The sequence below is a fragment of the Hibiscus syriacus genome, unplaced genomic scaffold, assembly GCF_006381635.1.
Source record: "Hibiscus syriacus cultivar Baekdansim isolate YM2019G1 unplaced genomic scaffold, ASM638163v2 tig00111644_pilon, whole genome shotgun sequence".
Taxonomy (NCBI): domain Eukaryota; kingdom Viridiplantae; phylum Streptophyta; class Magnoliopsida; order Malvales; family Malvaceae; genus Hibiscus; species Hibiscus syriacus.
This window is the reverse complement of record NW_024063144.1, coordinates 400,587-426,934: the sequence shown is the minus strand read 5'-3', so window position 1 is coordinate 426,934 and position 26,348 is coordinate 400,587. Positions and strand designations below refer to the sequence as shown.

Sequence of the window (26,348 nt, the reverse complement as noted above, 5' to 3'; positions counted from 1 at the left end):
GAGGAAGAAGAAAAGTTTATGTAGAATTTATGTTTCTCTTGAAAGGTTGAAAAGTGTCAAATCAATTCTCTTCACGTAACTAAAAATGTTACCGGTCGAATGATCGTTATATTAATTTAATGATTATATTTAAAACTTTTGAAATTTTAGTAATAAAAATATTATTTACCGATCATCGTTATAACTTATTTAACTCAAGGTGCAGCCCTTAACAATAGGCGGTTACCCCATGATCACTGTTGGGTGCGTGTAATTTATGGACATACAAGACAAAAATGACAAATAACGATAACACCATTAACGATGAGCACTATTAATTTAATTTATAAAAAAATTATGTTATTATAAATTAATTAAAATTTTAAAAATATAAACTCCGAAAAAAAAATTATCCAGACCCGAAATGCCGCAAAGCTCAGGAGTCACCACAACGCCGGTACTTCCCTCCAATGAAACCCTAGAGTCTCGGAGTTTCTGGAAGGCCGGGAATTATGTCTTTGGCCCCTCTTCCAAACCTGCTCTGCTTCAAGGTTCTCCTTTCTTTTCTCTTTTCGCTAAATTTTTATGCATCGAATGATTTTTCGTTTATTTATCGGATTGAACTTTTCTTTTTCTTTTTCTTCTTCTTTTGATTCCAAGGCTCATTGGAGCACGCTCGTGTACATCCCAAGTTTCTTCATTCAAATGCGACGTCGCATAAGTGGGCTTTTGGAGGTAACTGGAATTCCCACTAGCTGAGTCCTGGAATTTACCTCTTTGTTTATGTTTGTATTAGTAGGATTATAGCCTTTCCCTTCTAAATTTGCAGCAATTGCCGAGATAATGGACAATGCTGTTGATGAAGTAAGCATTAATCTGAATCATTTGCGTATTGATCCTTAATCACAGTTTTGAATCAGTTTTTAACTGACATTTCTACCTGCATGTATAGATCCAACATGGTGCAACTTTTATTAAGGTTGATAAAATTGATGTAATGAAGGATAATTCTCCTGGTCCAGCTTTACTTTTTTTAGGTATGATAATATTACTTCGGCCTGCTTATTTCAATCCTAGAATGACGGTGTTTTATGATGTAAAATCTTTAACTTCTTGCTTGTATTGCAGATGATGGTGGAGGAATGGATCCTGCCTTGATACGGAAATGTATGAGCTTGGGTTATTCTTCTAAGAAATCAAATACAACGATTGGACAATGTAATTCTTATTACTTAACTTGTTTTATCTGTTCATCCCTTGACTCAGTTATTCCGTTTCCCTTTTTTCTATGCTCATTACTTTGGTTACTTTTCTGAAATGATGCTTAATAGAAAGACCTGCATTTTTTCTGCTATATTACTCCTAATATTCATGATATTTATGTTGATTTTGGCATGTGTATGTTTGTGCAGATGGCAATGGATTCAAGACAAGCACCATGCGACTAGGTGCTGATGTTATTGTTTTCAGTCGATCAAATAGGGGAAGGTATTTCATTCTTCGCAGTGATACACATTGGTTTTCATTCTTCTATAAATATGATTTATTCACATTCTCTTAAGGAGATCTGACTTTCATTTTATTTGCCATGTACTAGAAGTTGTCAAGCTCTAATTGGTGCTTCTTAAATGCATGGAATTTGAAGATGTTATTTCTTTCTGTCGAAACGATTTTTCCCTCAAAGGTTAAAAGGTGAGATTTTAAAAAACCACATTAATTTTTAATTTACCTTTTTTAATTGATTTTTAATTTAAAAAACAAATGCGATTTAAAAAACCTCTCGTTTCGAAAAATTTGAAATTTTCTTTTCGTTAAAACATATTGTTCAAAGAGTCGCCACCAATCTTTGATTAGGGTGTGATTGGGCACCCAAAGATGTTTGTTATTTTAAATAAAAATTAATTTTAATTAAAACAACAAATTAAGGTCTGCGTTACCAAAATCCGAATTCGGGAGTCGGTTACGTGTAGGGAAGGATTAGCACCCCCACGACGCCCTAAATTGGTACCTAGTCGATTAATTAATGTCCTTGCATTGAACTTTACAAATTCGAACTTAATTTGATTTTTGATCCCATAAAACAAAAATGTAAATTTAAAAACATTCAAAAGCACTCAAATAAATTAAATTAAAATTACCGAGCCGTTTTAGAAAGATAAAGAATGTTCGATTATTTACAAATATCGAGACCAGATCTTAAAAGTAATAACAACCTTTTCTCGATAAATTTAAATAAACGAACATTTCATTTTCTTTCGTTCCCAAATTTTAGGTGACAAATCAATTTTTTGTTTCACTTTCGGGATACACTTTTAATTTAAAATCATTAAAAGCGGACCTCAAATCAATTATGACTGCCCACTTAAAACAATTTTAAATTAAAAGTATATTACCCTTAATCCAATTATGTAATATTGTCGAGTTATGCTCATGAGGGTATCATACATTATGCAAAGATGATGTCATGCAAAGATCAATTAAATAAAAGGATATATTACATCTAAATCCATGCTTATGAACCATGTAATTACATATGCACACATATCACCATCATTCAAACCTAGGATAAACATACACCCTAAACGAATCCTAACTAATCATACATACATACACATAAGAAACTTAAACATGGACTAAAATGAAACATGTAAAAATTTTAAAGTCTAATATCTAAACAACGGAAATCAAACACATCAACATTTAGGATGAAAATTAAATGAATATAAAATAAATAGACAGAATTAGAAACATGTAAACTTCGACCTAGGGACTGAAACAAAACATGGAAAAGTTAAAAGTGAAATGTCTAAACAATAAATATTTAAATACATTCATATTAAAGACTAATATTAAATTCGGATAAAACACAGAGACAAAATTAGAAACACGAACACAATGATTTAAGGATTAAAATGCATGAAACTGAAAGTTCAAATGACCCAAGTGTTGAATAACCCACACGAATCGGCCATTCCCAAAGTGCTGCCGTTTTGAAGATCTAATATATGCGTAATATTTTGAGCAACTTAAACCCTAGTCTCATTTATGTTAAACCAGTCCCCAGCGCCGTTCTTCACTCTCAGACTCCTCTATCCCTTTCTCTCAACCTTATTCATCCCTAACCCTAGACAACACAAAGCTGTCGTGGCCTCCATCCTCTAACGACTCTAAACTCCTTAGTTTTGAGTCTCTCACAACAAAAAACAGGACCTAAGGGTTACACTACCCCTTTAACTGTCACGGCCGAACCACACAACCACCGTGGTTCGCCCTCAAAAGCTCCAATGAGGAAAGAAAACAACGCACAAGGTACGACACTTGACCCTGAACCAAACCTAAACTCAGCTTTCTTCTATCTTCACTATTTTTCTCTTTTTTTTTGTCTGAGAAACAAGACCAACGTCTACAAACCACCGCTAGAAATGATGATCTTTACTCAAAGCCTACCTCGTCTCCTCTCAAGGGCAAGGTAAACTACTTGGTTTTCTTTCTCTAGTGATTTACTTACTCGTATTCATACCATAAACACATATAAAGCACTGAAAAATGAAACGGAAGAAAAAAAATATATATACCTTAATGAGTGCTATGATTTTCTTTCAAACCAAAGGAAAAATGAAATCTGGAAAATTTCTTTGTATTGATCTTAAAAGATTCTCTTACACTTGTTGCTTTCAGTTTTCTCTCTAATCCGAATACGAGAAATCTCCCTCTGTTTTTTTGTTCTTTCTCTGTCACTTCCTCTCCTCTGTGTAATTTTTTTTGATGTCCCCCCTCACTTTTGTTCTCTTTCGTTTACAACCCAAAACGGAAAAAAAAAAGTTTCCAAATGATGACCAAATGCTTTTTGAAACTGGTCCTTTCTTTTGGCTAAAAAACGGCAGTAATATGAAGAAGGAATTCCTTCATTTTTTCTCTGATTCTCTGATTACCCCTTGTTGTCTCTCTTTGTATTCTTTTACAATGTGGAATTGTTGATGATCAATAGGGTTTTCGGCTGGTAGTCCCTAATTGCTGCTTTCTTAGCTTCTGGTGTCAAAAATATCCTCTGACTCTCTCTCGGTTCAATCCTCTTTTTTCCGTTGTGTCCTCTCTGCTTTAGTTGATAAATTCCAGCGGTTAATTACCCCTAAAAAAACTGACTCTTTATAGTTTTTAATTGCCCAAGTTTCATGCTCCTCCACTACCAATAATTGATCCATCCTTTGTTAACTCCCTTCTCACATTTATTAACTTCCTATAACCATTTTACTTTCCAAGTTTCAAGTGGACTAGAGTTCACTCTGCTGAGGACCATTGGACTTGAATTGGGCCTCAACCTAGTTGGGCTTTCTTTAAGTCTGTCATCACTTCGAGTCTTCTCTGACTTAGCCCCGGACAAATCGAGTATCTACAACTGCCCCTCTTTGCTCATGGTCGTGTAACGAGAATAGAGCAAAGACCAAAAGATGATCGAATTTGTCCGGTCATGAGAACTTCAAAAGATTAATCCGCTTCTCTATTACTTCAGGATAAACAAGACTTGAAATATCTTCGAATGACGGGTCTGCTCCCTATCCCTTCAGGGAGTATAAGACTCGACCAATCTTCAGCAAATGTGTCTGCTCCCTATTCATTCATGGATTATAGAACTCGAACAATCTTCATAAAACGGGTCCGCTCTCTATTCCTTCAGAGAGTATAGAACTCGAACAATCTTAATAAAACGGGTCCGCTCTCTATTTCTTCAGAGAGTATAGAACTCGAACAATCTTCATAAAACGGGTCCGCTCCCTATTCCATCAGAGAGTATAAAACTCGAACAATCTTCATAAAACGGGTCCGCTCTCTATTCCTTCAGAGAGTATAGAACTCGAACAATCTTTATAAAACGGGTCCGCTCCCTATTCCATCAGAGAGTATATAACTCGAACAATCTTCATAAAAACGGGTCCGCTCTCTATTCCTTCAGAGAGTATAGAACTCGAATAATCTTAATAAAACGGGTCCGCTCTCTATTCCTTCAGAGAGTATAGAACTCGAACAATCTTCATAAAAACGGGTCCGCTCTATATTCCTTCAGAGAGTATAGAACTCGAACAATCTTAATAAAACGGGTCCGCTCTCTATTCCTTCAGAGAGTATAGAACTCGAACAATCTTCATAAAACGGGTATGCTCCCTATTCCATCAGAGAGTATAAAACTCGAACAATCTTCATAAAAACGGGTCCGCTCTCTATTCATTCAGAGAGTATAGAACTCGAACAATCTTAATAAAACGGGTCCGCTCTCTATTCCTTCAGAGAGTATATAACTCGAACAATCTTCATAAAACGGGTTCGCTCCTTATTCATTCAGGGAGTATAGAACTCGAACAATCTTCATCAAACGTATTTGCTTCACTATTCTTTCATGAAGGCTTATAGATGATTTGCTTCACTACTCTTTCGTGAAGGCTTAAGTTTGACTTGTTTCGAAGGCCAAACCTAAAAATCAAACATTACCAAACATTAATGTATGTTTTGGCTCAGTTTTCGTATAAACATCATTCTTTTCAAAATCTCCAAACCAGTTATGTTCATCTCTATGCTTCAATATCTTCAGCTATCCCTGGAAAACCTGTAACTGCTTAAGTCATCATGCAATTATGAATGTTATGATCCTAATCATGCCTAAAATGTATGCAATTATGCGATTCAGTGTGTTTTCTTCTTCGAAGGAACTCTATCTCCTTTTGATCTCAATAGAACTCGGTTTCATCTTGGGTACAGAACATTTGACCAATTCACCCCAGTTAACAATCTCAATTCCGTATCTCTCGGCTTAACAGAACCTTGACTCTTTCATTTCTTGAAACCCGCCAGTATCCATGACCAACTTCTTGACCAATGACAATCTCTTTGGGTCTTCTTATCATGGCTGAGATTTCTTATGAATTCCAAGATTTTAGTTTCCCGTAGCCACACAAGCTTACATGTTTAAACCATTGTCAACTTCAGAATACCTGCATTTTCCAAAACCTTTTGCACAATAATACAAAATGATCTCATGTACTTCAAGTTAAGTTATATGTTTTAACCTTTCAAAATAAGATGCTTGCAAAAGGAAAATTAACAAGAAAATACATCTCTTTATTTATATAATGCAAAGAATTTTTAGGTAATTTCATGGCAAACTTTTAACTGGAAAGAGTAAAAGAACAAAAGAGTAGGCGTCTTCTAATATCAATAATGCAAATGCTTTTGAACTGGCACGCCGTTAGAATGTCTCGAGTATAGCTTCTGTCCAAAAGATCTCCAAAATTGTGATGCTTAAGAGTATGAAGCTACTTCTAAACTCCCAAATCTCTATCATTGGATGCCCTAAACTAGTATTGAATCTCATGTGCATTCAATTTCTCTTGGTTATTTCAATCGAGACTCATTAATCTTTAGTCTCATCCCTGATCACCAACTGTCATTGTTACTATCCATATCAGGAGCTCTTTCCACTTCCAAAATTGATTCAGAACCTTCACCATGCACGAATTCTGAATTCCAAACTCAACTCAAGTCGCCCTTTGTGGGTTTTCAACTTGAGACCTTCCAAGACGTCCTTTTCGAGTTTTCATCTTGAACCCTCCTTTTATTTCTCTTTTTTTTTCATTTTTCTCTTTCATTTTTTCTTCCATTTTCCATTTTTTCTTCTTTTTTTCTTTTCGTTTTTTCCATCATTTTTCTTTTTTCTCATTTTTCTTTTATTCTTTTTCTTCTTCTCATTTTTATTATTATTTTTTTCATTTTTTTCATTTTTTTCATTTTTTCATTTTATCTTTTATTTCTTCTTCAAGCGAAATATCTCTTAACAGCGTCGAAATTCACTGGATATGGTAATTCTGATCCGACCATTTCAGTTAGGACTAGAGCTCCCCCAGAAAAAGCCTTCTTGACAACATAAGGTCCTTCCCAATTGGGCATCCATTTTCCTCTGAAATCCTTCTGAATAGGCAAAATCCTTTTAAGCACCAAATCTCCCTCATGGAATTCTCGAAGGCGAACTTTCTTACCATGTGCTCGTATCATACGTTTTTGGTACATTTGACCATGACAAATAGCTTTCAATCTCTTTTCTTCAATCAGATTCAATTGGTCATATCTAGCCTGTACCCATTCTGCCTCATTGAGCTTTACCTCTGACAAAATCCGAAGTGAAGGAATTTCCACCTCAATAGGTAAGACAGCTTCCATCCCATAAACCAAAGAAAATGGAGTTGCCCCAGTTGAAGTCCGTACTGAAGTTCGATAAGCAAACAGAGCAAAGGGCAACTTCTCATGCCAATCCTTATAGGTCTCAGTCATCTTCTCTATGAGCCTTTTGATGTTTTTATGAGCAGCCTCTACTGCCCCATTCATCTTTGGGCGATAAGTGGTGGAATTATGATGCTTTATTTTGAACTGTTTACAGACCGAGTCCATCATCTTATTGTTTAAATTCAACGCATTATATAATCCTCTCGGGTAAACCATATCTACAAATGATCTCTTTCTTTAAGAATTTGTATATTGTTGATTGGGTAACATTTGCATAAGAAGCCGCTTCTACCCACTTGGTGAAATAATCTATGGCTACCAGAATGAAGCGATGACCATTTAAAGCTTTGGGCGAAATTTGTCCAATAACATTCATGCCCCACATTGAGAATGGCCACGGAGCTGTCATTACGTGCAACGGATGAGGAGGAGTATGTATCCTATCTCCATAAATCTGGCACTTGTGACATTTTTGGGCATAATTGATACAGTCTGTTTCCATAGTTGACCAATAATACCCAAATCTCATAATCTGCCAAGCCATAGCATGCCCATTAGCATGGGTACCAAATATTCCCTCATGCACTTCTTCAAGAACCAATTTGGCTTCTTTCGCGTCCACACATCTTAACAAGACCTGATCCAGACTTTTCTTGTATAGAGTCTCACCATCAAGCACATACCCTGATGCCATTCTTCTAATGGTTCTCTTATCATTCTCAGTGGCCTGTTCTGGATAACTCTGATACCTTATATATTGTAAGATATCATAATACCAGGGGTTTCCATCTTTTTCCTCTTCAATATTAAAACAATGGGCTGGATACTCATAAGCCTTCATTTCAATGGGCATCATATTTGAATGCTCGTTCATCTTAAACGCTGCTGCCAGTGTGGCTAAGGCATCTGCCATTTGATTCTCTTCTCTGGGGAGGTAATTGAAAGTTAATTCTTCAAATTCTTCAACAAGTTCCATAACCAACTTACGGTATTCTACAAGCTTAGGATCTTTTGTCTCCCATTCTCCCCTGAGTTGGTAAATTACCAAAGCTAAATCCACATACACTTAGAGCATTTTTATTTTGCGATCAACTGCAGCTCTAAGACCCAGAACACAAGCTTCATACTCGGCCATATTGTTTGTACAATCAAAATTAAGCCGACTGGTGAAAGGATAATGCTCTCCCTCTGGTGAGACCAAAATTGCCCCGATTCCATGTCCCAAGGCATTTGAAGCACCATCGAAGTTCAACTTCCAATATCTGCTAGTGGATGCGACTGTTTCTTCTACCGAAATAGACATTAAATCCTCATCTGGAAAATCAAAGCTCAACGACTCATATTCTTTCGAAGCCCTGCTTGCAATGAATTCCGCTATAGCATTTCCTTTAATTGCCGTCTGGTTTACATACTGAATGTCAAACTCAGACAATAAGATCTGCCAACGAGCTAATCTTCCAGATAATGCAGGCACACCCATTAAATATTTCAAGGGATCAAGCTTCGATATAAGCCAAGTAGTATGATACAACATATATTGTCTAAGCCTTCGGGTAGCCCATACTAAAGCGCAACACAACTTTTCAATGGATGAGTATCTTGTCTCACATTCAGTGAACTTCTTGCTAAGATAATAAATAGCCCTTTCTTTTTTCTCAGTTTGGTCACGTTGCCCCAGCACACACCCCATTGAATTTTCATAAACCGACAAATAAAGAATCAAGGGTTTGCCTGAGATGGGTGGCGCCAAGATTGGAGTGCTCGACAAATATCTTTTCACTGTTTCAAAAGCTCTTTGACAATCCTCACTCCATTCCCCTGAGTTATTCTTGCGAAGAAGGCGGAATATGGGATCACACTTTTCCGTCAGTTGTGAAATAAACCGAGCTATATAATTCAATCTCCCCAAAAATCCTCTGACTTCTTTTTGTGTTCGTGGGGCTGACAAGTATTGAATAGCCTTTACTTTATCTGGGTCTATTTCAATTCCTTTTTGACTTACTACGAATCCCAATAACTTTCCAGATGTCACCCCCAAAAGTACATTTATTTGGGTTGAGTTTTAACTGGCATCTTCTTAGTCTGTTAAAGAGTTTTCTCAAATTCCCAATATGTTTTTCCTCTGTCTTGGCTTTGACAATCATATCATCGACATAAACTTCTATTTCTTTATGCATCATGTCGTGAAATAACGTCACCATGGCCCTTTGATATGTTGCCCCTGCGTTCTTCAGTCCAAAGACATTACTTTATAACAAAACGTTCCCCACATAGTAATAAATGTCGTTTTTTCCATATCTTCAGGGTTCATCTTAATTTGATTATAGCCTGAGAAACCATCCATAAAAGAAAACAAAGAATTTCCAGCCGTATTATCCACTAGCGTGTCTATATGTGGCAAAGGAAAATTATCTTATGGACTAGCTCGGTTGAGATCCATGTAGTTGACACACATTCGAACTTTCCCATCCTTTTTCGGTACTAGACAATATTCGCCACCCATTCAGGATATTTGACCACTTTAAGAAACCCGGCATCGAATTGTTTTTTCACTTCCTCTTTAATTTTGAGCAGCATCTCAGGTCTCATTCTTCTCAGTTTTTGTTGTACCGGTTTATATTCAGGCTTTATTGGCAGTTTGTGAACAACCAACTCTGTATCTAAACCCGGCATATCTTTGTATGACCAAGCAAACACATCCTTGTATTCTTGAAGCAATTCTATCAAATCATGTCGACCTCCAACTGACAGAGTGGTACCAATCTTTACTTCTCTCTTATCCTCATCTGTCCCCAAATTCAAAATCTCAGTAAGCTCTTTATGAGGCAGAATCTGCTTATCTTCATTCTCCACCATTTTCAGCAATTCAGAAGGTAGTTCACATCCCTCATCATCATCACAATCCTCGATTTCTCCTTGACATATAGACTTCTCGAAATCAATCTCCGGGTCAGAGTCATTAGCATTCATATTATCGATATCTGAGCTCCTGAAAAAATAATAAAAGAGAAGATATATATACATATATACATATGGGAGGATCTTTTCTCATATAAATAAATAGAAATAAATAAATACATATATACAACAAAGAATGAATGAATGAATGAAATGCATGAGAGAATGTTTGCCATTTGGAACTAACCGAATGCATCTTTTATTGAAAGCAAGAAAAAACAAACAGCTTAACCCTTTACATAAAATCACCTATTGCCCCAGGGTATGAACAACATGGAGAAAGTTCCAGTGCATTACTCTGTAAAAGATTTGTAAACTACAGGCAGTTCTTCCGCGGTCCAATTGTTCAACACGAAGCCCGGCGGTGCAGGATAAATGCCCATAACTCTCATTTCCTCAAATTCATCATCAGTTATAACGTTAATGCCTAAATCTCCCAAGGCATCCACAACCATCACCTCAGTGTTCCTTTAATTCCCTTGAAACATATGTCCCCCAGATATGAAAATGCTGCTCAACGGCGGGAAGATCATGGGTTCCCAGCTAAGGTCTTCACCAGCCAATCTGGCCTTTCTCATTTCCTGGCCCTTCTTAATTCCCCACAGCTTATCCCTCGGAGTTGGCTGATACCCCAAACCAAATCGATCTCTTTTAGTAACAGGGCATATTGGATTCACTGGTCCTTGTAACTGACTTCCTAACCCTTTCCCAACTTTTGCTCCTCTTCCAAGGGTCAGCTTGAGTCCCATTTTGGTACAATTTGACAGTCTAGGCTTTGGTATCTTCTTGCCTTCAGCCACGAATGTGGCATTGGCAAACTCCAACGATCTGAAAGAACACTCGACCGCTTGCTCATCCACTTCAATGTACAGAGCAGTAGTAGAAACAGAAGCAATAATGTCCTCTTCAGCATGAATACATATCAACCTTCCATCAATCACAAATTTCAGTCTCTGGTGCAATGTGGACGGAACTGCACCGGCCTGATGAATCCAAGGCCTTCCCAACAAACAATTGTACGTAGGCATAATGTCCATTACGAGAAATTCCACTTCATAAGCTGCTGGACCAATATTCAGAGGAACATCAATCTTGCCCAACACTTCTCTTTTAGTCCCATCGAAAGCTCGAACCACACTTTGGCAGATTCTCATAAGCGTACTATCTATTGGAAGCTTCTTCAAAGTCACTAAGGGCATCACATTCAAAGCCGAACCATTATCAACCAAAACCCGGGACAACACATGCCCTTTACATTTAACTGTAATGTGCAAAGCCTTCTGACTACCAATCATCCCAGAAGGGATCTCATCCTCAGAAAAAGATAAAAAATTATCAGCTTGTATATTGGAAACTAACTGGTCCAACTTTTCAATGGGCAACTCTTTCGGAACAAAAGTCTGGTTCAAAACCTTTAACAGAGCATTCCTATGGGCCTATGAACTCAAAAGTAATGATAAAACAGAAATACGGGCAGGCAACTTGTGTAACTGTTCCACAACACTGTATTCACTATGCTTCAGAAACTTCAAAAATTCTACCGCTTCACTCTCGGTTACTGGTTCATTGATAACATGCTTATCTTCTTCTATCTGCACATCAACCTTTTTCCCCTTATCAACTGCAACCTTCTTCTCAGACTCTTTAGGTGGATTAAGAGAATAACACCTATCGCTTCTAGTAAAGCGTCCCACCTCATCTACTTCCTCATTCTCTTTTGTTACATCTCCCATCTGGCAATCATATCTCCAAGGCACTTGTTTATTATCCCGATATGGGAATGGAGATGGAGGTGTAATAACCACTTTCGGGGCTACCTTCTCTGCAACTCGATTCTTGGGAGTAATAATTAGGGGACAACTGGCATTGTATACCCCTTTAGACGATCCTTCTGAAGCGCAAACTTCGGCTTCCTCTTCTTCAGCAATCTCTCTAAAGAACTCAATTTCTTTACTGTCCATCATGTCTTGTACCAAAGATAGGAAGTCAGGACATTGCTGAATATTGTGTCCTTCACTGTTATGATACTGACATACCTCTCCACTGTTAAACTGTTCAACCACCAAACTGGGCCTCAACCATCCTACCTTAACCATCTGGCACCACACCCAACTCATGGGTGATACCACCTCACTAACATTCCTTACAATTCTTTTTCCTCTCTCTTCAGTAATCGCGTTAACTCCTGCCCCTGCATGGCTTGGCAACGGATTCTGAGCTATATTCGGCTGCTCACTGTCACCAAAGTTGATGACATTCCCCGTTCTCAAACCTTGGACAACCTTCTTAAAAGCAGTACAATTCTCAATGGAATGTCCGGGGTTCCCTGCATGGTACTCACACTGAGCACTAGCATCATACCATTTGGGAAAAGGAGGTTGCATTGGTGTCACGTGATACGACAAAACCACATGCCGATCATACAAAATCTGAAACAATTCCTTATAAGTCATCGGAATTGGATCAAATTGAGGCCTCTCTCTCCTCTGGTCTCTTGCTCCTTGTCTATTGTCATTTTGTGTTGATGACCCTGCTCCTTGAGGACGGGAAACAGTGATGTTATTAGAATCGTACTGCCTCACATTACTGACTTCGTTTTCCTTTTTCCTCGTTGGTGGCCTCTTACTAGACTCTCCTCCCTCGAGCTTCCCACTCTTAACAGCCATTTCAATCATTTCTCCCGCCGTAACCACATCAGTAAAAATTCGATAAGGATTACCGATAAGATGCGAGAAAAAAGGAGCCCTTAAGGTGTTGACAAAAAGCATATTTGTTTCCTCCTCTTCCAATGGCGGGTGGACTTGCACCGCTACATCTCTCCATCTTTGAGCATATTGTCTAAAACTCTCGTTAGACTTCTTTTCCATTCCTTGCAACATCATCCTATTGAGCCTAACATCTTTTACATGTTTGTATTGCTCAAGAAAGGACTTAGCCAAGTCTTTCCACGATTTAATATTAGCTCTACTCAGCTGGTTATACCATCGGATTGCCGAGCCAGTTAAGCTTTCCTCAAAACAGTGTATCAACAATTGATTGTCCTCTATGTATCCGATCATCTTCCTACAAAACATTGTGATATGCGCAGAGGGACACCTGGTACCATCAAACTTCTCAAAGTCAGGAACCTTGAACTTTGGAGGCAAGACCAGATCAAGAACTGGACTTAACTCCTTTGCTTCAAATCCATAGACACTGGTATCTTCCTTCATGGCTCTGACCTCTCTTTCTAACTGCTTCTATTTCTCTTCCAACGGATTGTTTTGGTCCTTCTTGGCTTCTTCATCAAGGTCCGGAACTTGATGATATTGATGTTCTTCCTGATATGAACTAGATCCAGGCTGTACGTTAACAGAAGCACCGACTGGATTAATGTGCACCTTCCCGACATGAACAGAGGTCACTTGAACGTTCTGAGATTGTTCTGGGGTTAACCCTGGATGATGAAGTGGGTCCTCAGTTACACCTTCTAGCATAGGGCTTTTCCCATGTTCTGGATTTCTTCCTTTCAACATACTCGCAAACTTGGCAAACATCTCCTTTTGGGCATTCATCATATCTTCTTGCATTTTCTTGATACTATCTTGTAACTCCAACTGAGCATTCTCAATTTGGGCAAGTTTGTCCTCCATAACTTTCTTCCTGGTTCTGTAGATATGCTTGGGATTTTCCAGTATTACTCTGTCACAGAGTTATTTTGTTAACATTATTGTTTATTAAAGAATATGATTTATATGATTATGAATGAATAAAATGCGATGCAAAAATTTAAATGTATTAAAAATGCATATGCAAAATGCATGGTGTTGATCCTGGAACGACTCCTTAGAACAACTCTTTATATTAGAACGACGTTCAATTACAAAGTTGAAACATTTCACAAATAAATCTGCACCATCTCTCCTATTTGCTGTACATGTGCTAGCAACTCCACGATCTTCTAGTTTTCTTCAGCCTCGGGATCCAGTTCTTCAGTCACATCAGCAGCTTCCTCGGATAAAATGACCAAATATTGAGCTATTCTCCGCGCGTGTCCTAGGTAACAAGCAATAAGATCTTCTCTTTGCTTAATTCTCGCCTGAGCTCGCTCCCATCGAAAACGCCATTGTATATCCCCCTCATAAGGAACTATCGATAACTCACTTGCTTGCCTCTGAGAATATTGAACCATGGCTTCAAGCTCACTCACTTGTTTTTTCAAACTCTCAACTTCCCCACGGCTTGAGCTACATTCCCTGTTTCGGTATTGTCGTAATGTAGTCTCTAAACTTAAAATCCTCTCCTTCAACTTCTCGTTATGGGCTTGACTCTCTTGTAACTGTTGCTCTAAAGAATCCTTTTTTTTCGATAAAATCTTCACTTGGTGCCTGCTTTGCTTGAGCTCTTCTTGACTCTCTCCGGCTACTCTTTTGAGGCTCACCACCTCTTGCCTCAATTCGACAGACTTACTCGAGCTAGAACCTACCTGAGCTTTTACCATTCGTTGATAAGTTGACCGAAGATCGTCAAAATCTAGCCGAAGTTGCTTCTCTATTTTTTCAATTCGATCTGCTCTACTCTTCTGAATGTCAATCTCCAATCCCTTTTGATACACTTCATCTTCCAACTTTAGCAAAGTCATTCTCCATTGTCTCCGTTCTGCTTCGAAATCGCACTTAGCTAACTCTAATGGAGATGGCACCACTCTCAACTGTTCCTCCACCGGCTGAATATTTTCAGGATTCACTATCGGGATGTTGTCATTTACTCGACCGCTTCTCCACTGTTCGTACTCTTGAGATAACTCGAGATCATAAGTGAACAGATTCACACGACGAGTTTGCTTCCAAGCCTCAGCAACCCCTTTAACTTTACCCTTATACTGATCTCCTTTGAATGCAAAATCCGATCCTACCAAGTCCCACGTGGCTGGAATGAACTGCCTCGATCCATACTGTCTGGAAACTAGTAGCGGTGCATACCCAACAGAACCCCATATACCTAGCAAAGGAACTCAATCTCGCTCTCCACATCGGTAAAGTATATCCGAAGAGGTATTCCACGAAGCTCGCCACAAAATATCTCCATCTCTGATATCCTTGAAGATAAACATCCATTTTTCTTCGGTGAAGCCCCCAGGCCATTCTTTAGAAAGAAAATCTTTCAAAGGCAAAAACCCCTCTAGAAACACTCGTCCTGGTGCTCTTTCAACATGTTTGAAATGACTCAGAATCCACACTAGCAGCAAAGGCGCACATCCTATAAAGCGTCCTTCTCCCTCGTGCCTACAAGAACTCAAAGACCAGAACATCTCAGCTAAAATGGCTGGAATAGGATCCACGTGCTTGTCTAATCTTTCAAACAGGTCAACGACTGATACGTCTACATATCCTAGCACCTTTGGAAAAATAACAAGCCCATAAATCCCTAACGCAAACAAATCAAGCTTCTTTCTCTTATCAGGGTGATGATCAATTACTTCTTTCAAAGCAGCCCAAGAGATACACTCACTGTCTCCCTTCTTCTTAATGTTTCTGATTACCCAATTTCACTCATTCCGGTCATCAATAATAATTTCTTCTTAAACGAAGGAGTGACTGGCAGCTTCGTATATATTCTATCTATCTGGGACCTCGGACAACGGACCAAAGCTTGATACTCCTCTATCGTTGGTGTTAGATCCACTCTACCAAATGTGAAACAGCTATAAGCCGGGTTCCAGAACTATGTCAATGCTCTAAACAGATTTCGGTCAATAGGAACATCCAGAAGATAAGGAATATCGTCGTACAAATGATAAAACTTCTCCTTATCAGCTACTGTCCATCTTCCCCATATCTCCTTTAGCTCACTTAGATCATTCTGACGCACGTTAATGTGAATATAACCAAATAACTCCGACACGTATCCAGGCATCACGCTGTCCCCATTGGTCAATTGGGACTATTTCGACCACCTCAGAACATCGACATTGTCTTCAACCTCTTTCTGAATCGTTCGTTCCATATTACTGGCCTTCTATATGGACATCGATCCCAAATCAACACCATGTAATGAATAGTGCAATGCAAAACAGAAAAGAAATAAAGCAAAGACAACAAAAGATCAGTTAGTAAACATAAAGCCATTAAATCGGGATAATAATTTGTTCAAGAATCCTACCCACATGCTGGCTACCCAATCATGCTTTATCATATCTTACCCAACATGATATCTACCCCCATGCTTTGTTATTCACAAAAATAAATCCTAACCGCATGATATCTAATTTGCATGCTTATTCAAAAAATAAACCTAACCGCGTGATATCTAGTTTGCATGCTTATTCAAAAAATAAACCTAACCGCATGATATCTAGTTCGCATGCATTTTCTCGAAAAACGAAAATAAATAACTCAAAAAAAAGCTTTTCCTTGTGTACTCTCCTCACGGGATTCTTAAGGTTCGGGTTTGGTTCAACCTAAGTTCAGGCTCTACGTTCACTATATGCCGGGTTAGGTTCTAAAGTAATAGGTTCTCGAATTGTCCTTGCCGGTGCCCCTTGGGCTGCCGATCCCTCAATCCTGGCCCATCACAGGCTTTAGGGGATCGAGTTCAATTTCGAGGGAACACACCTCCTTATGTCCATGCGGAGGTGATTACCATCACGAGGACCATAAGGCGTGAGCTCCAGGAGCGATCCACTATCCCATGCGGAGGTGAAAACCACACGAGGGCATATTCTCTCACTCCTACTTAATTAGGACGGAGTGGGATTTTAGCTCATGTCATGAAAATGCAATGTGCAGTGTGTGAGGAAAAGCGAAAAAATACAATAAAAACACTCAAAATTTCCTAAATTCACACAATTAATCTGAAATCATTAGCAAACAAATTAGTACAACTATTTAATTGTTAATCGAATTAAATTACAAAAAAAAAATCAAAATACAAACAAAACTTATTAAAACCCAAACAAGGGATCAAAAACCAAATTAAAGAGAATTTATAATTTTCAATTGCAAAGACACTTAATTAATCGACTATCGGCCTGACTCTCTAAAAAAAATTCCCCAGCAGAGTCGCCAAGCTGTCTAAACGATTTTTCCCTCAGGTGAAAAGGTGAGATTTTGAAAAACCACATTAATTTTTAATTTACCTTTTTCAATTGATTTTTAATTTAAAAAACAAATGCGATTTAAAAAACCTCTCGTTTCGAAAAATTTGAAATTTTCTTTTCGTTAAAACATATTGTTCAAAGAGTCGCCACCAATCTTTGATTAGGGTGTGATTGGGCACCCAAAGATGTTTGTTATTTTAAATAAAAATTAATTTTAATTAAAACAACAAATTAAGGTCTGCGTTACCAAAATCCGAATTCGGGAGTCAGTTACGTGTAGGGAAGGATTAGCACCCCCACGACGCCCTAAATTGGTACCTAGTCGATTAATTAATGTCCTTGCATTGAACTTTACAAATTCGAACTTAATTTGATTTTTGATCCCATAAAACAAAAATGTAAATTTAAAAACATTCAAAAGCACTCAAATAAATTAAATTAAAATTACCGAGCCGTTTTAGAAAGATAAAGAATGTTCGATTATTTACAAATATCGAGACCATATCTTAAAAGTTATAACAACCTTTTCTCGATAAATTTAAATAAACGAACATTTCCTTTTCTTTCGTTCCCAAATTTTAGGTGACAAATCAATTTTTTGTTTCACTTTCGGGATACACTTTTAATTTAAAATCATTAAAAGCGGACCTCAAATCAGTTATGACTACCCACTTAAAACAATTTTAAATTAAAAGTATATTACCCTTAATCCAATTATGTAATATTGTCGAGTTATGCTCATGAGGGTATCATACATTATGCAAAGATGATGTCATGCAAAGATCAATTAAATAAAAGGATATATTACATCTAAATCCATGCTTATAAACCATGTAATTACATATGCACACATATCACCATCATTCAAACCTAGGATAAATATACACCCTAAACGAATCCTAACTAATCATACATACATACACATAAGAAACTTAAACATGGACTAAAATGAAACATGTAAAAACTTTAAAGTCTAATATATAAACAATGGAAATCAAACACATCAACATTTAGGACGAAAATTAAATGAATATAAAATAAATAGACAGAATTAGAAACATGTAAACTTCGACCTAGGGACTGAAACGAAACATGAAAAAGTTAAAAGTGAAATGTCTAAACAATAAATATTTAAATACATTCATATTAAAGACTAATATTAAATTCGGATAAAACACAGAGACAAAATTAGAAACACGAACACAATGATTTAAGGATTAAAATGCATGAAACTGAAAGTTCAAATGACCCAAGTGTTGAATAACCCACACGAATCGGCCATTCCCAAAGTGCTGCCGTTTTGAAGATCTAATATATGCGTAATATTCTGAGCAACTTAAACCCTAGTCTCATTTATGTTAAACCAGTCCCCAGCGCCGTTCTTCACTCTCATACTCCTCTATCCATTTTTCTCAACCTTATTCATCCCTAACCCTAGACAACACAAAGCTGTCGTGGCCTCCATCCTCTAACGACTCTAAACTCCTTAGTTTTGAGTCTCTCACAACAAAAAACAGGACCTAAGGGTTACACTACCCCCTTAACTGTCACGGCCGAACCACACAACCACCGTGGTTCGCCCTCAAAAGCTCCGATGAGGAAAGAAAACAACGTACAAGGTACGACACTTGACCCTGAACCGAACCTAAACTCAGCTTTCTTCTATCTTCACTATTTTTCTCTTTTTTTTTTTGTCTGAGAAACAAGACCAACGTCTACAAACCACCGCTAGAAATGCTGACCTTTACTCAAAGCCTACCTCGTCTCCTCTCAAGGGCAAGGTAAACTACTTGGTTTTCTTTCTCTAGTAATTTTCTTACTCGTATTCATACCATAAACACATATAAAGCACTGAAAAATGAAACGGAAGAAAAAATATATATATATACCTTAATGAGTGCTATGATTTTCTTTCGAACCAAAGGAAAAAGGAAATCTGGAAAGTTTCTTTGTATTGATCTTAAAAGATTCTCTTACACTTGTTGCTTTCAGTTTTCTCTCTAATCCGAATACGAGAAATCTCCCTCTGTTTTTTTGTTCTTTCTCTGTCACTTCCTCTCCTCTGTATAATTTTTTTTTGATGTCCCCCCATCTCTTTTGTTCTCTTTCGTTTACAACCCAAAACGGAAAAAAAATGTTTCCAAATGATGACCAAATGCTTTTTGAAACTGGTCCTTTCTTTTGGCTAAAAAACGGCAGTAATATGAAGAAGGAATTCCTTCGTTTTTTCTCTGATTCTCTGATTACCCCTTGTTGTCTCTCTTTGTATTCTTTTACAATGTGGAATTGTTGATGATCAATAGGATTTTCGGCTGGTAGTCCCTAATTGCTACTTTCTTAGCTTCTGGTGTCAAAAATATCCTCTGACTCTCTCTCGATTCAATCCTCTTTTTTCCATTGTGTCCTCTCTGCTTTAGTTGATAAATTCCAGCGATTAATTACCCCTAAAAAAACGGACTCTTTACAGTTTTTAATTGCCCAAGTTTCATACTCCTCCACTACCAATAATTGATCCATCCTTTGTTAACTCCCTTCTCACATTTATTAACTTCCTATAACCATTTTACTTTCCAAGTTTCAAGTGGACTAGAGTTCACTCTGCTGAGGACCATTGGACTTGAATTGGGCCTCAACCTAGTTGGGCTTTCTTTAAGTCTGTCATCACTTCGAGTCTTCTCCGACTTAGCCCCGGACAAATCGAGTATCTACACTCTCCTTTTATTTTTGTCTTAGAGACTTTAGGCTTTTAGTTTGTGGATCATATGTTTGCCCCTCTGTTTCTCGACATATCTGTTTTACTGTTCAGAATGGTACTTCCTTAGGTAATCAGGTTACTGAGTTCTGAATAAACCTTACAAGGTTATAAACAGGGGGAAAAGGCAAAAGGTGCTATTTCTCTTTTGAATTTATTTGGTCTAAGCTGCTCTACCCCCTCCAATTTAAATGCTTCTTCTGCTTCTTGTTCTTTCTTGAATACCAGTAAATGTTCTTTGACCTATTTTGTTTCTCCATATATGTCCTTAGCAAAGCAACACAGAGCGTGGGACTTCTATCTTACAACTTTCTACGCAGAACTGGACAGGATGATGTCATTGTTCCTATGGTAATTCACTGTGTCCTTAGTATTTTGGGATTATTTTCTATCGTCCTTTTGAGGAGTTACGTTTGAGGATTGGGTTAACAACTAACGTCCAAAACTTGAATGCATTGTTGTTTCACTTCTGTTTGCAGATTGATTTTGACATTTCTGGTCATTGGGCGGAGCCAATAATTTACAGCTCACACGATGATTGGTCTTCTAACTTGAAAACTATCTTAGAATGGTCCCCTTTTTCATCAAAGGAAGATCTGCTGCTACAGGTTGGCAACTATGTTTTCGTAGGCCTGTTCAGGGTTTACACGATCTAAACTACATGCTGTGTTCAGATTTCAAAATTGTTTGGCATTAAGTTCGTATTATTACATAGGAAGGAATTATAATTACAAAGGTCATGCTGGCACTGATACAATTACTTCCTTTGGCAAGTTTTTTGAACGCCTTCCAATCTGCAAATAAAGTTATCATAAAGTACTAGAAGAGCAGCTAAGTTGCAATAGTCTAGCAGTTTGCATACATTTTTTTCTAACTAGAGTTTTTCTCTCTTTTTTCCCAGTTTGATGATATAGGACCACATGGAACAAAAATAATAATATACAACTTATGGCTGAATGATGAAGGCATATATGAACTGGCTTTTGATGATGATGATGAGGTATGTGCATGGTGCTGTAAGCAGTGAAATCTGTCTGAGATTTTTCTTGTGGTCTAATTTTAGTAAAATATACTTTGAGAAGCAAAATGTTCCAGAATTTGTGTGTTTCTGCTCAAACCTAGGTATTGTATCTTCCATGTCTTATGATTGGAAACTTTTGATCATCCTGTCCTTACAGTTTTTATGAGGTTGATGTGTACATTTGTTTATATTTGACTGACATAAGAAGTTTAACCTCAAGGCTTTTAATATTTTTCTATGTTATTTTTCAAAAGGATATTCAATTGAGAGATGAAAATCTTCACGAAGTTACTGGAATACTCAGAAAGACGGTTGAACTTCAGAACCATATTTCTTACCGCTTCTGTTATTCACTGACGGTAACTGCTAAATTGAAATTCTTTGGTTTAGCTTAATTTCTTGTTACTACATGCTTAAACTTTAACTTTTTTCCATGCCTAGGCATATGGTTCAATGCTATACCTCAGAAAATTTAATAACTTCCAAATCATATTAAGAGGGAAACCTGTGCAGCAGTTCAATATTGCTGACGAGTTACAGTATCCAAATGTTGTAACATACAAACCCCAAGCAGCTACTGGATCGAAAGAGGTAAGAATACTAAGATAGCTTCTGTTGTGTGTGAAATGGATTCCTTTTCCTGCTTCTTTGTTCCCCCTTAAATGCCATAATTGTTTAGACAATTTTGTTGTAGTCTCCCTATTATTTTGTTTCACTTCTATTCTTTGCTATCATTATATTGAAGGTTTTGGCCTTCAAATTTAATTTTATTAGAGGTAATTTTTAATTGGGAACCTTATGAAAATTTTCTTCTGGTACACTGTTCAGTGGAAACTACAATTGGATTTATAAAGGAGCCCCCTATAAGAATTTCAGGATTTAACATATACCATAAAAATCGCCTTATCAGGGTATGTTTTGATATTGCTCATTTGATCCGTTCTTTTTTTGGATAATTATATACCTCACTCTCTTCTCTCTCTTTTCTTTTTTCATTTGATCTTTTTATTTGTTTTTTTTTTGATGATCTTACATTGGAGTTCAGTACATTTAAGCCTTTATGAATAGAAGGTTTTAAATGTGAGTGTTTATGAAATTTAAGGTTCTAAACTTTGTGTAAGCACTGAATTTTATGGTGAGTGCTGACACTAGTGTGCATCAAATTTCGGTGAGTTCAAGTTTGCTTGAAAGTTTGAGAACTTAATGCCAATTGTATAAAATGGTGTTCTGCTTGTTCATAAAAAATGGACATACTTGATTATGATACTGATCTGGCAAGTTTGTTCACATTGATGCAGCCCTTTTGGAAAGTGACAAGTGATGGCACTATAATAGGGAACGGTGTTGTTGGTAGTATGCTTTTTCTCTAGATTTCTTGTTAGGTATTCTCTCAGTTTATGTAATTTATGATTGCATTGCTTATATTGCAGGTGTTCTTGAAGGTAACTTTATAGAACCAGCACATGATAAGCAGGATTTCGAGAGGTCATCACTGTTTGTCCGGTTGGAAAATAGGCTAAAACAGATGGTTCATGATTACTGGTTGGTTCCTTATCATGAATTGTAGTTTTCAGTAATAACATCTCCCTTAGTTGATTTATGAGCAGCCTTCAAGTACTTACATATCTAGAATTCAGTGTCTCATAGTTCCCTGGATTTTTTTTCTTTCTGGGCTAAACATGTAGAGTTCATCTTAGTTTAACCTGATGCTATGTGATTGATGAATGGTGTTGTCTTTGATGCCAAATCAACTGTGTTAGAGTTGACTAAACGATCGAGCTCGAACATAAGAAGAAGCAGGAAACATTGCCGTGAAAGGGATGTAAAAGATTATAGTTATAATGCTTGTAGACAGCTATATAATACGTTTGTCCCGGTTTTCTTTCCTGAGCAAGCTCATACCTATAAAATTGTTGCTGAAACTCGATAACAAAAGTGTATCAAGTTTTTTCGATCACTTTATTTAAGGATGACGCTTCTTGGTTCAATTGGACTGAGGTTTATTATTACTTTATCACACTTCCGAATTGAATGAAATTCTTTTTGTAGGACAGGAAAACCCATTGTCACTTGATTGGCTATCAGCCTCCAGGTTTTGCTGCAAAGATTAAGAAGCAATTGTCATCTTCTCAACATAACAGTAGTTCTAATTTGCAAGCAGAAAGTGATGACCCATCTATTGTCCATATTCTGGACGATGACGAGCTCGGTTTAACAGGTGAACAACCAGGGGGTGTTGTTCCTAATGATGACATGTCTGAGGATGGTCTGGCATCCATATCAGTTGACCAGTTATGTGAAGAGAACATACAAATCTTGATTAGGTAAAGTTTCATCTTAAATGTATCTGGCTGGTTGTGTGTGTATACCGTTTACCAATCATGGCGCATCTTGCATGTCTCTCATTCCAATGAGACTTGGTTCATATTTTAAGTTTAGCTCGAATTTCCTGAACTGCTCGTAGAGTTTATGGCATAGGGTTTCATAGAACTTAAGTCTATAAATGTTTGCTTGAGGCTGATGCTATCCTATGGTGCAGGTGCGAGGAAAAAGCACGGATGGAAGCTGAATTGAAACAGATGGTACGTATTACTTTGTGAATAATCGGTTTGGGGTTTCGTAGTTATAGAGTAATAACCTTTTCAGTATTGAATACATAGGTTGAGGAACTAGAGAAGGGGTTGGAGGATATGAGAAAGAAGTGTGCCCACCTTTCTTCACTCCTAGAGGCCAAACGTAAACAGAAGGTTGCATGAAAAAAAAAAAACTACCCTAAACATTTCATGTAATTAACCTAAAGCTCAAGTTTTTCTACTGATGGATCATTTCTGCACTTAAACTTTATCCTTTGATCCAATTAAAGTTTGTATCCCGAGGACATACAACTCTTCATGAGGTAAAGTTTCATCTTAAGTGTATCTGGCTGGTTGTGTGTGTATCCCTAAACATTGTATAATAGGCGAAACGACATAATTTATTATAGTTATGTATACTTTTTATATCAAGATTAAATTTGGCAATATCATTTGTTCAGTCTTGAATTTTGTTGGGACTATATTTTTAATTTTGTCGATTTTTTCTGGAAAAATTGCAATAATAAAATTATAGGGTGTTATAACCATTTTTTTCAAATAATTAAATTTAAAAAAATATTTATGACTAAGGGTATACATATAAAATTGTAATAAAAATTAATGTGATTTGGAAACTTTTAGTCATACATATTATATATAAATAAAGTTTGTGAAGATTCAACTATGGAGTCTCGCTGCATTGTCGTTAGAGGCTGTGGGTTTGAGGATTACGAATGGTTTAATCTAGAGTTGAACTTGAGTCGGGGTTTTATGATATTAGTATATATATTTTCAAATTTGTGTCACGACATTGGAAGTTGAATTAGGGTTTTGTGGTCATGAAAGGGGATTGTGATCATGAAAGGGGATCGGGTAAGCTAGGGATTGAGGATTTGTTTGGGAACGAACATAGCGGAAAATACAATTTTATGGATTAAGGCGCAGATTAGTTTAAACGGTACCAGATTGATTAATAGGTGATTTAGGTTAGTATATTCAATTGGATGGGTTGATCATGTGGATAGAGTCCAGTATACTACAGCAAACATTCCGTTGAAGACCCAATTTGAAGGAATTGTTTGCAACTCTCAAGATTAACTGATTAGTTGTACTGATATATAAAAGGCTAGCTTGTAACAATGAATCTTATCTTGAAAATATTAAAGAAATAAACTCATGAATTTACTACCGAAATCCTCTTTTCCTTGAAGTTACAGTTGGTATTAGAGCTGAATATTGATCCAAAAATCAAAGAAAATATATCGTGTTTAACTATATTTTGATATAACAATTAAGGTAAAATGTTTTTGGATTTGAATTGAATTTATTCAAAGTTTTCAAAAATAATTCAAAGTCCATTTTACTTGGAATTGAGCACGAAATACTGTATGAACAGTACTGATACTGTATGAACAGTAGTATCGATATTGTATGAACAATACCGATACTTAAAATTTCAGAATGCAAAATAGGTACCGATACTCAAGAAGGTATCGATGTACAATAGTATCGATGTTGTATGAACAGTACCGATACTGTCAAGCCCAACGGTCATCAACGTCTAGTTTATTTAAATATTACAAATGTAGCACCGATACTCATTAAAGAAGTATCGATACTCCCTGTTCTGGACAATTTTATTTTGCAGAAAATGAATCCTCAACGGCTAGAAGTTGCCACAAACTCATTCCAACATATAAATACAAGTTCAATACACTTGAAGAAAGTAAAAAACACATATCCTAACAATCAAACACAAGAGAAGAATTTTTCATTCTTATTTTTCTATTTTCTTGTAAATATTGTATTATTGTGAGGTTTAATTTGTAAACACCTACCTTAGAGATGATTTCTTGTTTACATTTCTTTTATTTAGTGAAAAAGGGATTTATTCTAGTTTAGCTATTGAAAAATAAGAGAGTGTAAAAGTTATCTCTTGATCCTGTAAAAAGAATAAACAAATTAGTGAATTTATTAGAAAATCCTTAGTGAGGAGATATAATAATAAAGGTAGACTTGGTTGAGAAGTCGAACCACTATAAATCGCTGTGTATTTTGGCTATCTTTCTAATCTCCTTACTCTCTAAACACAAAAACCAATTCAACCCCTCTTGATAAACCCTTTCGGTTTTCGTTTCGAACTTCCGCAAATCCCAACATATCGAAAGAGTAGCAAAAACAACGAATATGTAGTCATGTAAGAAAAAACATCATGTATTAAAGAAGAACTTCTCACAAGATGGATAAAATAGAAAACTATCATGGACAAGATTGGTAGCGTTGGAATCTCGCACGGAAGAACCCTATGGATGTGGTGCAAAAGAATAGTCACATGGCAGGAATTTGTTGTTTGTTGTTGATCTATGTTAGAGATTTTATGACATAAATATACATATATGATAGATGAATTTAATAAATTATTTTAAAATATTATAGTGACAACATATCAGACACAATTTGAGGAATTAAAACCATTCGGATGACTATTATTGACTTTAATAAACGGACAACATATTCAACTTTGCATCTATAATGATTTCTAAATTAAATATTTCGAACTCCAAAGTTCCAAATTTTAAAATAGGATAAACATCTAGGTACCAATTTTTTTGCGTTATGAGGTGCTAAATATTTCCCACACGTAACAGACTCCCGAACATATTTTTTTATTTTTGCAGACCTCAAACTTGATATTTTAATAAAATAAAACATTTTATT

The 26,348-nt window shown here is 36.7% G+C and overlaps 1 protein-coding gene and 1 long non-coding RNA gene across 2 annotated transcripts; one reads left to right on the top strand and one right to left on the bottom strand.

Annotated features, from left to right (window-relative positions):
- Positions 1 to 391: 391 nt before the first annotated feature.
- Positions 392 to 23,824, top strand: LOC120166724 (protein MICRORCHIDIA 2-like). Its single transcript, XM_039175945.1, has 17 exons — positions 392 to 530; positions 640 to 714; positions 809 to 843; positions 932 to 1,016; positions 1,108 to 1,197; positions 1,392 to 1,467; positions 20,309 to 20,387; positions 20,516 to 20,644; positions 20,938 to 21,036; positions 21,312 to 21,416; positions 21,499 to 21,648; positions 21,879 to 21,968; positions 22,356 to 22,407; positions 22,488 to 22,599; positions 23,112 to 23,381; positions 23,597 to 23,639; positions 23,718 to 23,824. Exons 1-17 carry the CDS (start codon positions 404 to 406, stop codon positions 23,811 to 23,813), a joined length of 1,713 nt encoding a protein of 570 aa, XP_039031876.1. The 5' UTR covers positions 392 to 403; the 3' UTR covers positions 23,814 to 23,824.
- On the bottom strand, positions 1,396 to 14,882 carry LOC120166725. Its single transcript, XR_005519953.1, has 3 exons — positions 14,871 to 14,882; positions 9,408 to 9,415; positions 1,396 to 1,533 (listed from the first exon to the last, which is right to left on the bottom strand). It is a non-coding gene; the product is annotated as an uncharacterized LOC120166725 (long non-coding RNA).
- Positions 23,825 to 26,348: the final 2,524 nt, after the last annotated feature.

Excerpts from the sequence above, each read along its gene's own strand:
- LOC120166724 (XM_039175945.1), top strand. The coding sequence starts at position 404 with ATGCCGCAAAGCTCAGGAGTCACCACAACGCCGGTACTTCCCTCCAAT. Across the intron at positions 715-808 it reads GCATAAGTGGGCTTTTGGAG|CAATTGCCGAGATAATGGAC; the intron begins GTAACTGGAATT and ends CTAAATTTGCAG. Across the intron at positions 844-931 it reads TGGACAATGCTGTTGATGAA|ATCCAACATGGTGCAACTTT; the intron begins GTAAGCATTAAT and ends CTGCATGTATAG.